The 17,354-nt window shown below is 39.8% G+C and overlaps 1 protein-coding gene across 1 annotated transcript in view; it reads right to left on the bottom strand.

Annotated features, from left to right (window-relative positions):
* Positions 1-17,354, bottom strand: part of AASS (aminoadipate-semialdehyde synthase) — a 53,361-nt gene that overhangs the window by 31,822 nt on the left and 4,185 nt on the right. Inside the window, exons 2-10 of the mRNA XM_007952807.2 lie at positions 16,665-16,841; positions 11,352-11,436; positions 7,169-7,236; positions 6,918-7,064; positions 5,784-5,862; positions 5,532-5,659; positions 3,977-4,125; positions 2,149-2,271; positions 1,503-1,614 (exon numbers count right to left, since the gene is read on the bottom strand). Coding sequence (XP_007950998.1) covers positions 1,503-1,614; positions 2,149-2,271; positions 3,977-4,125; positions 5,532-5,659; positions 5,784-5,862; positions 6,918-7,064; positions 7,169-7,236; positions 11,352-11,436; positions 16,665-16,841 — 1,068 coding nt within the window. The remainder of the gene's footprint in view (positions 1-1,502; positions 1,615-2,148; positions 2,272-3,976; positions 4,126-5,531; positions 5,660-5,783; positions 5,863-6,917; positions 7,065-7,168; positions 7,237-11,351; positions 11,437-16,664; positions 16,842-17,354) is intronic.

The following is a 17,354-nucleotide window of genomic DNA, read 5'->3' as shown; positions in this document are numbered from 1 at the left end:
AAGGTCCTAACGGATGTTATTCAGGCTGAAAAGTAATGATACCAGAGGGAAATAAGTGAAGAGCATCAAAAAAGTAGCCACCTGGATAAATAGCATTATTACTTTTCTTTAATACATAAAGCTTTCAGGCACTCAGACACTCAGAATTACAGAATTTTAGAACAGGAAGGACCATTAAGGTTACATAGTGCAAACCCTTATTTTATAGGTGAAATATCTAAAGTTCAGAAAGGAAATAAGATCCTCGCTCCAGGCCATAAAGCAACTAATGTCTCAGTAAAGCTCAGCATTTGTACTCTCCTGTTGATGTGACTTCAGTCCCTCAGCACCAACTCTAAACACTGCACAGCCCCTGCTTAGTGTTCACTTTTTTATCTCTCAGTTTCCTACCCTGTGAAGTGTGTTTAATAATGGTACCTGCCTCATAGGTTTCTCATGAAGACTTAAAATATATAAAGCACTTGAACATTGCCTGGCACACAGTAGGTGCAATATAATAATGTGGTCAACCACAATAATGCAATAATGCTTGGTGCATACGTTTTCTAAAGCCTGCTACATCTCCTTGCTGGCATATTCCAGGAGAGAAACAAAAGCCAAAATGGGATCATATTTGAAAGAAAAGAAGATCACAGACTGGGAGATCTAGTAGCATAGTGGCTAAGGCATTTGGCTGCTAGCCAGAAGGCTGGCGGTTCAAACCCACCAGCCACTTCTCGGAAGGAAGATGGGGCAATCTACTTATCGTGATACTGCCTCAGAAACCCAAGGAGGGGTCACTATGAGTCGGGTCCGACTTGATGGCACATAACAACAACAACTAACTACTGTACCATTTTAACATGGCTCCTGAGAGAAGCTGCATTTGAGGAGGACAAGAGCTACTGCCATGTCTTCAGAATGACTGCTACAAGCAAACAACTATTAGCAACAGAAATAAACTACAATAGATATGAACACTTAGGATAAATATCAAAATAAGAGATTTCTTTTCTTTTTCCAAAGAAAATGAAATTTAGATAACAGTAATTCAGTCATCAACCTCTGATCACCAAAGAAAAATACCTGATTTCAACATAAACCATCACTCAACTAAGCATTAGTGGCTACAATCCAGTATAATTCTCTATATTTCTGATTTTTCAAATCTGTTAATCATAGCACAGTAAGAATGCTTCAATATGAGTTGACCTAGACAGCAGGAAGAACTGAAAATAAAGCAAATCCCATCCTACATGTCATGAACATTCTTAATAAAATATGCATAATGAGAGAAAAATGTAATTGCAATTAAACACAAAGTCAGTAGTATAATCACATTCCCCATGAGACAATAAGCAGAATGCATACAATAAAAAGAGTGTCGGTAAGTACCCAGGGAAGAGCTGGCATTTCATTTTACAACAGATTTCTGAGATACAGAAGACCAGAACAGTCCTAAGATCACTCCCCAATTCTATCTAAAGCCACAAAACTGTTGCTGATGCCACCATTCTGCTTACCATTTCTTCAACATAAGGGTAAAGCATGTCTCCAAAGTATTCTGTAGCTTCAATTGGAAGCTGTGCCGGCAAATTGTCAATTGAACACATCAGAATCCCAGAGCCTTCCACACTAGGAGAAGCAACATGCTTTATTCAGATGGACAAAATTATATTTGTAACCTCTAACTTTTCCATTTGTCTACTCCATTATATTGGTTTCACTGTCACTTATAATTTTGTACCAACTATATAAGAAAACAGACAATACTTTTCAAACAAAACTCTTTCATTCTTCATCAGCCATTTGTAGTGTAGTGTCCAAGGCACTTAAATGCTAACCAGAAGGCTAGCGGTTCAAACCCACCAGCCACTCCTTGGAAGGAAGATTGGGCAATCTACTTCCGTGGTGATAATGCCTTGGAAACCCAAGGAGGGGTCGCTATGAGTCAGGTCTGACTCGACGGCACATAACCACAATGACAACATATATGTATTTAAGTGTTAAAATCTGCATGTAGGTTCTCTACCAATTTTAACATGTTGAACATCTCTCTCAAAATTTGTAAAGATGTAGACTATTGAATAATTTAGACGAGTACATCATGGTGAGTAAATGATGTGTTATTATGCATTGCTCATTATCCAACAGCTTTAGTCCACTCACCTGTCATGAATAATATGCTGGTCTGCATCATACATGCAAAAGGGATGCTCTATTGTTGTACACTCAGTCATAAACTCTATAGATCCTCCTGTGTCAGCTGAAATGTCGCATATGGCCACAAGTCTAAAAATCACATCAATACTTAGATGAGAGCATGGAACTTAAAAGTTTCCAAAAAGACTAAAATTGAAGAAAAATCAAAGGTGCTTGAAACAATTTTTAATATGGAAGTCAAGTATTTTCCAGGCTGGTAGGCTCTTTTTCCTGTAATTCACTGTTCAACCACTATAATGTTATGGTATGTACAGAATTTTCGAACATAAGTTTTATTCTCCCCAAGCCAAAAAATAAATTAATTAAACAAACATGGCAGATCTTTTCCCTAGAGAAATCACTGACAACAGACTAGCTATAGTTAACCTAGTTAAGCACCTGTAAATAACTTTGGAAGGTTTGATTACACCACCTCCACCCTGTTTTGTACTACAAAATTTCACATTATTGCAGAGAAATCTTTAGAATTATGAAAAAGTTATCAGCCCAGCATCCTAAAGCCTTTACAGATTGACCATAACCCTCCTGCCCAATCTCCAATTACCATTGTTGTTGTTGTTGTTGTTGTTACGTGCTGTCGAGTTGGACCCAACTCATAGCAACCTCCCCTTGGGTTTCTGAGGCAGTATCACTACTGAAGTAGATTGCCCCATCTTCCTTCCAAGGAGTGGGTGGTGGGTTTGAACCGTCAGCCTTCTGGTTAGCAGTCAAGTGCCTTAGGCATTATGCTACCAGAGCTCCTCCAATTACCATTAGCCTACACAAACCGTAGGGGTCTCGGTGGCACATTGGTTAAGCATTCAGCTGTTAACCAATAGGTCAGCGGTTAGAATCCAGCAGCTACTCTATGGGGGGAAATGGTAATCTGCTTCAGTAAAGACATACAGCCTTGGAAACACTATGAAGCAGTTCTACTCTGTCCTATAGGGTTGCTATGTGTCAGAATTGACTTGATGGTGACAGGGCTACACAATCCCTACACTGCAACTAAACTGTCCTACTTAGGGGGTCTTAAATTGTGCTTTCATGGCTCTGGACTTTAACAAGCACCAATCCTATTACCTGAAATTCTCATTGTCCTCCTCTCCACTGATCTAAATCTTCACTTATCCATTTTAAGGCCTTCCTGAGCCCGGTGGTTTCCCCTTTGTTCTTAACTATATGGTATCAATTGCTCAGAACACTCCCTTGGCATTTATATGCCACTACATAGCTTTGGTTTATGTTTTATGTGAATGTCTTTAATTCTCCAGCTACATCCAGAAGGCAGCAACCTTATGTTTTATTCTTCTCTGTCCTTCAGCTTAACAGAGTTGCCATGCAGACCAGATGTTCCACAAACATTTATTGATTGACTAATTCAATACTCAATAACTATTTGTGTGCCTATTATGTTGGTACCTGTAACCAAGATAAAATAGACCCTGTAAATGTAGAAAAATAAGTGATCATGAATTTCAGAAAATGAGAAAAACAAACATAACAATAGTAGTAATAACGAGCTAGAGTCAGCTAGGAATGGAGAAGTGATGGAAGATCACTCTGAGGAGATGACATTTCTGCAACGTGTAAAGTCACAGGAGTCAAGAGAAGAGACGTTCAAGAAGGAGGCTGCTTAACTGTGTGAAATGCTGCCAAAAGGGTTAAAAAAGAAAATGGCACCCAGTCATTAATAATCAAGAGCTGTGGTATGTGGAGACAGTATGTTCTTTGAGTCCCTCATAATGGATGCAACTGCTAGAAACTGCCTCCATTGTTGAGCTAGAGTCCTTACTTGTGCGGCAGTGCAGGGCAGCCTTCAACACCAGCAACTGAGGACTTGCCAGGAGCCAGGAGGCTCTGAGCATCCTGCCGGGTTAGTAGGCGAGGGGTGTTTTGTTCCCAGTAGATTCCATTGATTAAACAAGTTGTGTAGGGTGCGATCTGGAAAGCAAGTTCCAAAGTCAGAGAAAAATAAAAAGAATAACCTTTCTCAGTGCAGTGTGCTGAAAGAGAGCTACCCATAAAAACAAGGAGAAATAGCTCAATTTTACTTCTTATTGGCTTTTTTATTTCCCAGGGCAGAGGCCATCTTTTGAAGCAAAGACAATAGACAAACACCCAGGCTTTGGTGTAGTTTCCCCACGATAGAGAAATACATGAACATAAATATACTAATATTTTCATTCTGTGATATATTGCACAGCAAAGGAAAGGAGAGTCAAGTTACCTAGAGTCTATGTCTAGCTCAGCCACCAATCGGGTCTCATCTAAATAGCGCTACTTCAACGGCTCTGAGCTCTGTGTTTCTTACCTGCCAGATGGGGATAATACATACCCCATTCCTCAAAGGAAGGCTGTGAAGATTAAATCAAATTAAAATACAGATTAACCATCTATAAACTCCATGGAGAAAAATGCTACATACAAGCATACATGGTAACTAGGTCATTATTAAGTTTTAGAATGCATCCGATCACCAATATTTCTGTGATTGGGGAAAAGGGAAAGAGTGGAAATTGACTTGATCCAAACTTTTTCAGCTTTAGGTAGCTTCATAATGTTTGTTTCTCAAGCATTCTCAAGCTACAAATCAGAGTTTCTTCTATAACATGCCTTACATACTACCACACAGCTAAATTTCATACCATAATCCCCAAAATGGTATGCTATTCACACATATTTAAAATTATTTAAAGTGTTCCTTTTCACAGTAAGTGCATGCACTTTTGTTTTTGATTTATGTTTGTTGCTTTGAGAGGAAGGATTGCTGCATGACCTATGACTACAGAACACACAAATATACTGTACTTTGTATAAGATGGTGCCAGTGTGTCCCCATCAGAAGGATTTCAAAGGATGTAAGTACTGTAAGGAGCTTTTCCCTACAGTGGGCACAAATCTCTTCACCCTGGTCCCCTGTAATCAGTGGCATGGCTTTCAAGATGGCTGGCTGAGTTTAGGATTTCTACTGGTGGCCATAAACCTATATTCAGACCAAATTTTACAGACATTGTGCTTTGCCAACAATGCTGACTAGTCCAGGATAAATACAGAAACACAAAAATCTACAGGACATGGTTTGGAGCTGTGACGCACATGAAGAAATGAAGTAGAAACAGAGACAGTAAAACAAAAGACATACCCAAGCAACCACCAAAACCACTAAGCAAAGCCTACTCCACCAATAACAGTGAGCAGCTCCTAAATCCAACTGGTGATATCCAAAGGACTCAAGATAAGTCAATACAGAAAACTTAAATGTACTCATTTGTAAATTCTCTCCTTGAAAACAATCTAACTATAGTATATCCTAAACAAGCAACTCAAAAGCTGACTGTGATACTCACATCAGTATTGAAACGACTTATGTAGCGTTCGGGATATTTGTCATACTCTACAGGATCATATATACCATCTGTTTTCCTGACAAGATGATGATGGCGACTTAACACCGTCCCATACACTTTTCTGAGGTCTTGCAGAGGAGAAAGAAATTAGTAAAGTGGCTGATAATTTAGAAAGATTTATGGTGATAAAATATTATAACACACAGATCATTACAAACACACAGTCACTTCTCCTCCCCTCTCCTCCAATACCTCCAGTTTGGGAAACTTCTTTTAATTCATGAGGCTCCACATATTCACAGGGTAGTTCGTTGAATATTTCTTGGGCTCCCTATATGTAAGGTAGGAGTAAAAAATCCAAAAGTTAACAGAAGAACCAACAATGTTTCCTACAAAGATTTCTGTTTATTTTCCCTACAATTAGATAGCTCCCTTGGCCTGCAAGCAGGATGGCAACTGGCAGCAGGGATGAAATTCTCGCCCACAGTCTGCAAGCCAGCCTTCACTCCAGTTTATCCAGCATTCATTGAAGGGACTCTATTTTTTTATTTAGGTTGCTCGGAGTAGCAACAAGAGTGTTGAAAAATAATGGTACAATAATATATGTGTATTTCCATTTTGCTCCATTGTAGAAATTAATTCTAGTGGAGAAACTATATTTACTTCAAAAGAAAAAATTAGATGATTATCTCATAATACAATACAAATAGTGACCCTACTTGACGTCTAACAAGAAGGCTGGCAGTTCAAACCCACCGGCCACTCTTCGGAAGGAAGGTTGGGCAATCTATTTCCATAGTGATACCGCCTTGGAAACCCAAGGAGGGGTTACTATGAGTTGGGTCTGACTCAACAGCACATAACAACAACAACAACATGTATAAAATATTTTGTTTTCTTTGACAAAAGATCTATTTTGTGATTACAAGTTTCTCCAGGGGATCATAAGTCCATTCTCAAAATCATCTAAAAGAAACAAAGTATTAATTCCAGTCTTTACAGGAAGAATCTTCTTAACATCTCATTGTCAGAACTCTCCAAAAAGTCTTGAAAATTTACAACCTGGGGTCCCTCCCAAACATTTGGACATATCAGTGGTGGAGGTAAAACAGATTACCTTAAAAAAGGAATTTACACTCACTAACAAGTTATCCCTTACAAATTAAAATAATCATAATCTCAAGCCTTGAAAATCAACTAAATCAAATAAAAAACATTTGGACCACTGATCTTCAGTATCAAGAAATTACATAGGTAAGGAAAGGGCAAACACTGGATGCTCATTCTTGGAAAAGCAGAGCTCTGAAATGCCCACAAAATGCCCTCATTCTTTGGGACAGTTAGGATCTCATGCCATTGAACGGGAAAAAGGCAGGGAGAATTTACCTTAGATACATTACCAGTCCCTGTGAACACAAATGTTAAGGGCCCTATTGACTTTGGCATCAAACCCAGAGATATTTCGTAGCCAGCATCGCGGACAGCTTGCACAGCCTGACTGCTGTTCCTGTAGTTGTGAGCCATCCCGATGTGCTGCAAGCACACAGGATTGAGGTCAGTCTACAAGCTCAGGTGCTGTTCTGTTCTAAAAAGTGTGATAGGTATTTTTAAAAAAGTAAACAAAATAAACATCTTACCATAAAGGGTGTGTGATGTCCCAGAGCAAGGAGCCTTAAACCCATTCCATGTAAAATGTTGATCATCCCTATGTCATAATCAGACCGACAAAGAGACCATTAGTGGAGAGGAGTTGAAGCTGTTCTCCCTGCCCATCTTCACCTGCTTGGTACCCTGACGAATCACAGTCCACAGCATCTCAGATTTGGATGGGCTCTCAGTAGCCTCATTAGATGCATCCCCTCAATTTTCTGCCATCAAAAGCACTGACCCAGCTGCATCCTCTCCTCTTGTCTAGGATTCATCTCCATACTTGCTCCACATTCCATCCTTCCTGCCTTCCCATGTAACTCAGTCTTGAATCTGTCCCTTCACTATTCCTTTCTAGTAATTCATTCTTAACAGCATTTAAATATGCTCCAGTCTCTCCATACCTAAAACAAACAGAAACAAAATCAAACTCTCCACTGACGCTAGGACCTCCAGAAGCTGTTTAGTGACCTAAATAGCTAAGCTGAGTGGACATTGTTTAGATCCTGACTTGGTGGTCAGAAGCATTCGGCAATGAAGACATATCCCTCTTCCTTGAAACACGCTCTTCTCTCAACTTTCCTGACGTAAACATTTTCAACTTACTTATCTGTAGACTCCTTTCCCCCTGCTCTTTCCTTTTATATCAGTGTTCTCTGCCCTTTCTTTTAACACTGGTCACACCCAGGATTCTGTCCTCAGCCCTCTTCTCTTCAATCTCTACATTTTTTTTTTTTTTTTCTCTAAGAAATCTCATCCAGTCCACAATGTCAAGTCCTATCTGTATATTGTGGGAGCTCTGGTGGTGTAGTGCCTAAGGCATCTGATTGCTAACTAGAAGGCTGGTGGTTCAAACCCACCAGCCACTCCTCGGAAGGCTGGGCAATCTACTTCTGCAGTGATATCACCTCGGAAACCCAAGGAGGGGTCGCTATGAGTCACACTTGACTCAAAAGCAGTGGGTTTTGTTTGTTTGTTTGTTTGTTTGTTTATCTGTATGTTGAAGGCTTCAACATTTGATTTCAAGACCTAGCCAATCACCTATGGACGTCTCAGACTGAATGTCCTTTCAATTGTATCCATTCTCCCTTTCTTCCTTTTAAGAATAGACTCTTCCCTCCCCATACTCCACCAAGTTTCCTTTTTGTTTAAATCAATTTTTAAAGGGATAATTTATAGATGATAAAATGTCAAGTGTATATAGGTAGTCCCCGACACACAACTGGGTTCTGTTCCTATAAGTCCATCATAAATCGGTTGTGACTTAAATCAAATACTTTTTTTGTTTGTGTGTTTTCATTATTATTGCCTTTTATTATCAGTTTCTTTATAAATATGATCTTCATTTTTCTTTGGGGTGTGGAAACATTACATATAAACTTATCATTATATTTTAACATTGTATATACCTCGGAAGGAAGGTTGGGCAACCTATTTCCATAGTGATACTGCCTCGGCAACCCAAGGAGGGGTCGCTATGAGTCAGGTCTAACTCGGCAGCACATAACAACAACAACAACATGTAGTACATGTTACTAACAATGACATGTACAAAAAGAGAAAGAATGATTGGAAGGTCAGTTCATTATAACATGAATATATCATAAGTCAAGGACTACTTGTAGTTTGGTAATTGTTAACATATGTATGCACTCATTTTACTACCAACACAATCAAGATACAGGATATTTCCCCATTACCCTAATCAATCCTCCCAAATTCCTGGTCCCAATCAACTACTGATCTTATTTCTGCGTGTGTATATAACCCTCTTGCACACTTTTATGCAAATGCAATTATAAATACAAATATACATATATACTTTTCTGTGGCTTCTTACAGTCAGCAGGTTTTAGAGATTCATAGATTTTTTTTGTGTGTGTATATCAGTAGTTTCTTTTTATTGCTGTGGAGTTTCCATTTTATGTATGTAATCCAAAACCCAAACCCACTGCCACTGACACGATTCCAACTCATAACAACCCTATAAGATAGAGGAGAACTGCTCCATAGGGTTTCCAAATCTTTATGGAAGCTGACTGCCTCATCTGTCTCCTACAAAGTGGCTAGTGGATTTGAGCTGCCGACCTTTTGGTTAGCAGTCGAATGCCTTTACCATTATGCCACCAGAGCTCCTGTATTTTATGTATATACAACAATTAACTATCCATTCCTCTGTTGATAGACACTTGGATTGTTTCCAGACAATAATCATTTGCATAAAAATCTTTGTATGAAGCATCTCATTTCTCTTGATAAATGTCTACACATGGAATTTATTTCATATATTAATATGAAAGTTTTTTTTATTTCTTCTTGAGTTGGTTTCGGTAATTTGTGTCTTATAAGGATCTGTCCATTTTATCAAAGTTGTCAAATTTTTTGGCTTTTAGTTATTCATACTAGTCCCTTATCCTTTTAATGTCTGTAGGATCTACATGGATGTTCCCTCTTGATATTGGTAAATACTGTCTTCTCTTTTCTCCTGATCACTCTACCAGAAGGTATATCAATTTTTCCCCCCCAAAGAACAACTTTTGATTTTACTTATTTGTTCTATTGTTTTCCTGCTTTGATGTCATTGATTGCCTCGCTTATCTTTATGAAGTTATTAAAATAAGAAACAATAAATGAATTTTATGTAAAAAAAAAGTTTCAAAATATTACTTAGATTTTTCTTTTTGAGAAATAGTTTAGCAAAATACAATTTTATGGATTTTCTAAAACTATTGATTTGTGAAAAAACAAAAACTCACTGCCATCAAGTCAGTCCGAGTCATACCAGCCCCCCATTGGGCTTCTAAGACTGTACATTGTTACGGAAGCAATTGCCTCATCTTTCTTCCATGGAGCAGCTGGTGGGTTTGAACCACCAAACTTTTGGTAAGCAACCAAATGCCTTAACTACTACACCACCAGAGCTCCATTGATTTGTAAAAGTAGAGATATTATTTCAAATCTTTCCTAAAAGAATTGAGTGAGGATATTAATGAGTGCATAGGAAAAAGGGAGAGAGTGCTATTTTATAAAGTATCCTAGGATTCCAAATAATCTGTATTTCTGTACAGTAAAAAATGTGATACTACCAGCCATATTTTTTGAGAAATGAAATTTAATGAGTTTAATCTTGAGGAGGCAAAAAACAAAGTAGTCAAGATGAAACAGAAGAAAATACAACAAACAAAAAAAAGATGAAACAACAATGGCATGAAGACAATAACGAGTCTTCTATAAAATGAAACATACAAATAAGGCCAAACACATGAATGACCTTCTTTATTCTGACCTTTAAGTAGACTAATAGGATACAAAATCATAACCAACTAAAGAAGATCAATCATAATCTCAACTGAAAAACACCACTGCCATTGAGTCATTTCTGACTCACAGTGTCCCCTTCAGGACAGTAGAACTGCTCTATAGGGTTTCCAAGGCTGTGAATCTTTAGGAAAGCAGATTACTTCATTTCTCTCTGCAGAGTAGCTGGTGGGTTCAAACCACCGAACTATTGGTTGGCAGCCCAATGTTTTAACCAATTCATCAACACTAGAACTCCTCAATCTGAACTAAAGAAGGGTATAAAGACTAGTGCCTAAGGCACTTGACTGCTAACCAGAAGGCTGGTTGTTCAAACCAACCATCTATTCCTGGAAAAGAAAATGGAGCAATCTACTTCTGCAGAGATAGCGCCTCGGAAACCCAAGGAGGGGTTGCTAAGAGTCGGGATCAACTCAATGGCAGTGAGTTTGGTTTTGGTTTTTTGAAACAGCTAGTTGAGACAAAAAGTCTGAGTGTTTTCCAAACTCCAAGTCTTGTTCTTCCAAGACTGCTCCTGTGCCTTTCTTCCTTTTCCTCTTTTCCCTTTCTTCTGCTCCTCAAAGTATTATCACCAAATTCACCTCTCCTTCTAGTCCTTCCAGACAGGAATCTAAAACCATGGTCTGGCCATAGCTGTTATCCTTCTCTGTTCTTTTTCTTTTTAATTTTTATAATAAATTTTCAATGATTTATCTTACTCTATTCCTCTGCTATTTATCAACCTTACTATATTCCTTGCTAATTTTTATTGGTGAGAATGAACACTCCTATCCCCCTGCCACCAGAAAACAGAAACATAGTTTTTCCGCAGGCAAAATTATAAAGTGAATGATGTAGAAGCCCTGGCATACCTACCTGCCACGCCTGCCCACTGTCCAAATGCTACTACCCGTATTCCTCTATGATCCACCATTTTCTCATAATCAATAAGTCGAATTTCCTGAAGGAAGGATCAAAATTTCAAATCAGACTTATTAAGCTTGCTATTAGTGAGCTCTGGTAGCATAGTGGCTAAGACACTTGACTGCTAACCAGAAGGCTGGTGGTTCAAACCCACGAGCCACTCCTCGGAAGGAAGATGGGGCAATCTACTTCCGTAGTGATACTGCCTCGGAAACCCAAGGAGGGATCGCTATGAGTAGGGTCCGACTTGACAGCACATAACAACAACAACAACATTAGTGAGTAAAATACATATACGAGTGCTACGGATTGAATTATGTCTCCCCAAATTATGTGTTGTAAATCCTAACCTCTGAACTTGTAGATATCATCTCATTTGGGAATAGGTTGTCTTTGTTATGTTAACGAGGCAGGTCAAGTGTAGGGTGTATCTTGAGTCAAACTCTTTTTAACCATAAAAGATATTAAACAAACAAGCAGAGCACAGGTGGGGAACGAGAGACAAGAGACGCTAAGCCACTTGAAGGGTGCCCAGAAGCTCAGAAAAGACAAGGCTCCAGAGCCAACAGAGAGGTCCCCTGGAGCTGGGACCCTAAATTTGGACTTCCAGCCTTCAGAACTATGGGGAAATAAATTCCTTTTTGTTAAAGGCATCCACTTGTGGTATTTCTGTTATAGCAGCACTAAATAACTGAGACATTAAGCAAGTAACTACCTCGCTTTTTTTTTCTTCTTGTAAAATATATCTTGACTTGCTAACATATGTTTCCTTGAGGTGGTCCATGAACTATTTAGAAAATGCCAGATCATAAACCAATTACAGGAATCCCTAAACAAGTACAAAGATGAAAGAACGTTCCTAGCAAGATGCTGATGCCCTTGATTATAGTCAATGAAATAATAAATGTATGCTTTCTTTGAACCTTCTGCTCCCGGACTAGCTACGAATGTATCTACATTCCATACCCTCACATCCATCTTTCCTGTCCTTCCTCCCATCTGAGACTAATCCCTGTGTGTTAGATCTCAGCTTTTCCCACGTCCTACAAGACCATTCCCCTTCAATTATTACCTCACCTTTCTCCTACTTCATCCCTCTTTATACCAGACTCCTCTGGTGGCCTAGTGCCTAAGGTATTTGACTGCTAACCAGAAGGCTGGCAGTTCAAACCCACCAGCCACTCCTTGGAAGGAAGGTTGGGCAATCTACTTACATATTGATACCGCCTTGGAAACCCAAGGAGGGGTCACTATGAGTCGGGATCTCTTTCTCTTGCTTGCTTACTTTTCCTCTTACCCTTTCTTTCTGTTTCTCTCCAACTTTCTACAGGTAAGCTAGATTTCAAAATGCCTTCTTTTCACTTCCCTTACGAAAACGTCATTCTTCCTCTTTCCTTGGAAATTCCCACCCCCCAGGAAAGCTTTCTTAATTCATGCTTAAAAGACTATTGAAATATTGTAATTATAGAAAATTTTAAATAGCCATTTTATTTCCTCAAAGATCCTACCACTTTTCACCATGTGCATGAATTTAAGGATCTTGTTTAATATTTACCTAACTCCAAGTAATTGGTTACAAAATGTGACCAAAAAGCAGTCCTGTTGGGTCTGTTGTTATTCATTTTCTTGTAATGAACAAAAGTTCACATAACAAAAATGGTTCTAAAATACTTTTTAACGTTTATTTGCTTCAGGTGAAACATTCTTATATTATTTTCATTCATTACTCTTTGAATATGTTCTTCAGAAACACTGCAAATAAATTATATAGGCCAAGTCTGGCATATTTGAAATTAATATAAAAGTACTCGATAGTTCTATATAAAATATATTTTCCAGCATTGTGAACTCTCCTAACTTCTCCCCGAGTCTCAGACTCCAGTCTAGTTTTAATGCTCAAACATCCTGTGGTGGTTATGTTTGTCTATCAACTGGGCTGGGCCTGGCTGAGTGGCTGGGCAGCTCGTGGTAGTTATTCCCCATGATGAGACTGGCAATCAACTCCATGGTGGGATCGACCACAAGCAGCTGAGTAGCTGCTTTGGGTATGCGGTCTGCTTCCCGTATATAAGCAGCATGGTCTCTAGCTTATGGCACGCTTGGATCATTCATGTAGCTGTGTTGTTTTTCAGCAGCCTGCCATGCTCTGCTGACCTTGAGACTTACAATGGACTTGAGTTAATAGCCTGCTGGTAACATCAGGACTGTGCCATTTTATTTGTGGACCTTGGGCTTGTTAGCCTCAGAAGTCAGTAGCTGCCTGAGTGAAGAGATGCCTCTAGCTTCAGTGGGCCAAGAGCAAGAGGCAGAGCTGAAGCCCAAGGTCGAGGGGCTTTCAGCCAGCCCCTAGAGCCTGGCACTTTGAACTTGGACTTAAAGCCTCCAAACTGTGAGAGAATAAACTCCTATTCGTTCAAGCCATCCCATTTGTGTATATTCTTGTCAGTGTGGCACTAGGTAACCAGAACACATCCTTACCCCAGGACTTTGACTTTGGACTTCCTCTCTATCTACTTACTCCCTACACTCATCCAGTCTCCAAGTTTTCAACCATAATCTCTAGCTCAGGCCACCATCCTGAGCTACAGACTCATATCCAGCAGCCCACTCAGCATCTTCCCTTGAATGTCGAAGGGTCATGTCAAACTGAACAGGCTCTACACTCAACTTCCGACCCTCCCATGCAAGCCTACTCCTCTTGCACTCTCAATTCAAGCACCACCTTCTTTCCAGTTGCTCAGGCCAAAACCTTGGAACCATCCCTGCCTCCTCCCTTTTGCTCATATCCCATATTCACTGCACTCATGCATCCTGGAGGACCAAATCTCTAACCTACACACAGGATTGAAATGTCCATGTGTCACAACCTCCATTTCCACAAACCTAGTACTAGCTACCAATATCTGTGGCCCTGAGTCTAGACTAGCCTAAACCAACAGTCTCCTTGCCAGTTTTGTTCTGCCCTCCTACCCTCAATTTTTCTCCAGATACAATTAGCTTTTCTTTTCAATTATGGTAAAACATATGTTGTTGTTGTTGTTGTTGTTGTTATATGCCGTCGAGTCAGACCCGACTCATAGCAACCCCTTCTTGGGTTTCCAAGGCAGTATCACTACGGAAGTAGATTGCCCCATCTTCCTTCCGAGGAGTGGCTGGTGGGTTTGAACCGCCAACCTTCTGGTTAGCAGTCAAGTGCCTTAGCCACTATGCTACCAGAGCTCCCGGTAAAACATATATAACAAAATATTTGCCATATTAACCATTTTTATGTGTACATTTCAGTAACATCAACTGCATTCACCTCGCTGTGCAAGCACCACCACTAACCATTTCCAAGTGTTTTTCATCATCTTAAACAGAAACTCGTAACGTATACAGAAACCATTGCCATGGAGTCGGATCCAACCCATAGCGACCCCTCCTTGGGTTTCTGAGGCAGTATCACTACAGAAGTAGACTGCCCAACCTTCCTCCCGGGGAATGGCTGGTGGGTTTGAACCGCCAGCCTTCTGGTTAGCAGTCAAGTGCCCTAGGCACAGAAACTCAGTACCTATTAATAACTCCCCATTTCTTCCTCTCCCCAGTGCCTGGTAAACCACTAAAAAACTTTTGTGTCTATGCATTTGCCTTAGAATAAACTTTTTAGAACGTAATCTATTCTCACCTTCCACTCAGAAAGATTCTCAGGCCTTTGCACTACTTTTCACTCTTCTTGAAACACTCTTCACCAGGTGGACGTGGCTTGTTCCCTCACCTCCATCAAATGCCACCTTCTTCAATGAGGCCCTCTCTGGCCACTATACTTAAACCAGCATCCCCTTTGCCCCCTGTGGTGGTTATGTTTGTGTGTCAATTTGTCTGGGCCTCATTGAGTGGCTGGGCAGCTGGTGGTAGTTATTCCCCATGATGCGACTGGCAATCAACTCCATGGTGGGATCCACCAAAAGAAGCTGGGTAGCTGCTTTGGGATGTGGTCTACTTCCCGTATATAAGAAGCAGCTTTGAGAATAGTCTCTAGCTTACGGCATGCTTGGACCCTGCATGTAACTGTATCGTTGTTCAGCAACCTGCCCTGCTCTGCCGACCTTGGGACTTACAATGGACTTAAATTAATGGCCTGTCATGTTGTTTGGTAACATCGGGACTATGCCCTTTAATTGTCAACCTTGGGTTTGTCAGCCTCAGCAGCCAGCAGCTGTCTGAGTGAAGAAAAGGCTCTAGCTTCAGTGGGCCGGGAGCTGGAGGCAGAGCTGAAGCCCAAGGCTGAGGGGCTTTCACCCAGCACCTAGAGCCTGGTACTTTGAACATGGACTTAAAGCCTCCAAACTGTAAGAATAAATTCCTGTTTGTTCAAGCATCCCATTTGTGGTATACCCTTGTGAGAGCGGCACTAGGTAACCAGAAGCCCCCAGTGCCCAGCATTCCTTTTCTCCTTCTATCTTTATTTCCATTACGCTTATCAGCAAGTGACATACAAGATACACCATTTACTTGTTTATCTCCATCTTCTCCCGCTGAATGTCAACTCCATGAAAAGAGGACTATCTTACCATTTTGCACTTTCCTACAGTGAAGTGTCAGCATTCAGCAGGTATTTGTTGAGTGAATAACTTGTATTTTAAACAGCTCCTAGCTTTTCCATCATATTTGTATTCCAAAAAGTTTTTTCCTATTATGAATGTTAATAAATATACAAATGGTGTGTAGTCCAGTTTTGGAAACACAGACCTGTACAACTTCAGCTAAGTCATTTTACCTCTCTGGGCCCCCTCTGAAAAATAAAGGTGTGGATTTTATGGTCCCTAGGGTTCTTTTCCTCGGAAGGAAGGTTGGGCAATCTACTTCCGTAGTGATACTCCTCGGAAACCCAAGGGGGGGTCGCTATGAGTCAGGTTCAACTCAACAGCACATAACAACAACAGCAGCAACAAGGTTCTTTTCAGCTCTAAAATTCTAGTAAGTAATAACTGAAAAATTGCTTTTGAAAATTGGTTGTGATTTAGGGGGAAGCTTTTATCATGCTTTCCATTAAAGAATCTAACAGGAATGGCGTATGCTTGGTTCCTCGTGTTGTAAACCCGAAGCCTGCACAGCAGAGGCGTTCCACAGCAGCAGCACTGTTCAGGCCCCAATGAACAGCACACTTTTCCTATGGATGTGAACATCATGATATATTTCCTCAATGAAGAAAGAAAACTAAAACTCCAAAGAGAGCTAAGAGCTAAAAAATACTACCCATCCATGTCAATATTGGTCACTAATTACCTGTTTTAGGATCTCATCCAACAAGCCCATATTGGCCTCCTGTGCTTTGATTGTGTGGGAGAAGAAAGCATAAGTCTTCTTGGGCATTAATTTTTCCTCTGGAGGTCTCTTAACTCCCAAAATTAGACAAGCTTCAGAAATATCCTCCTGAAGGATACCACCAGCTTTGACATAGTCCTGGGAATGCAATTTTGATTAAAGGTTATTCTCTTCATTTGTTGGATTCATATTTTCTTTAATAAATAAGGCAACAAATAAAGACATAGACTTCTGAAGGAATAAAAGTTATGTATATATTAGAACAACTAATAGAATACTTCTAATGTTTTTACTTGCTGACTGAAAGAAATCCATCATGCTTGTGTTTTGTAGAAAAAGAATTTAGACAATTTAGCCCATAGTCATATGTAAGAAGAGTTTATAGTTTGATCATAACTACTACCACAGACAACTTATATAACTATGCTGGAGAAATGTGTATTTTGTATCCATAATGCAGTTAAACATCAAATCTTAAATAGTGAGTCACTACTTCGTTATAGTTTTAGAAGATAAGACATATATCTACAATATTAACTTTCATCTCTTTTGGTTCAGTTAGTATTGCACCATCTAGGGGCCTTTAGTATTTACTACTGTCCTATTTTGTACGGTGGACTGCGTTCAAGATGCAATGTTGTTGTTGTTGTT

Source organism: Orycteropus afer, unplaced genomic scaffold (assembly GCF_000298275.1).
Source record: "Orycteropus afer afer isolate SDZICR_OR568_19922 unplaced genomic scaffold, OryAfe1.0 scaffold00359, whole genome shotgun sequence".
Taxonomy (NCBI): Eukaryota; Metazoa; Chordata; class Mammalia; order Tubulidentata; family Orycteropodidae; genus Orycteropus; species Orycteropus afer.
This window is presented reverse-complemented; position numbering and strand designations above follow the sequence as displayed.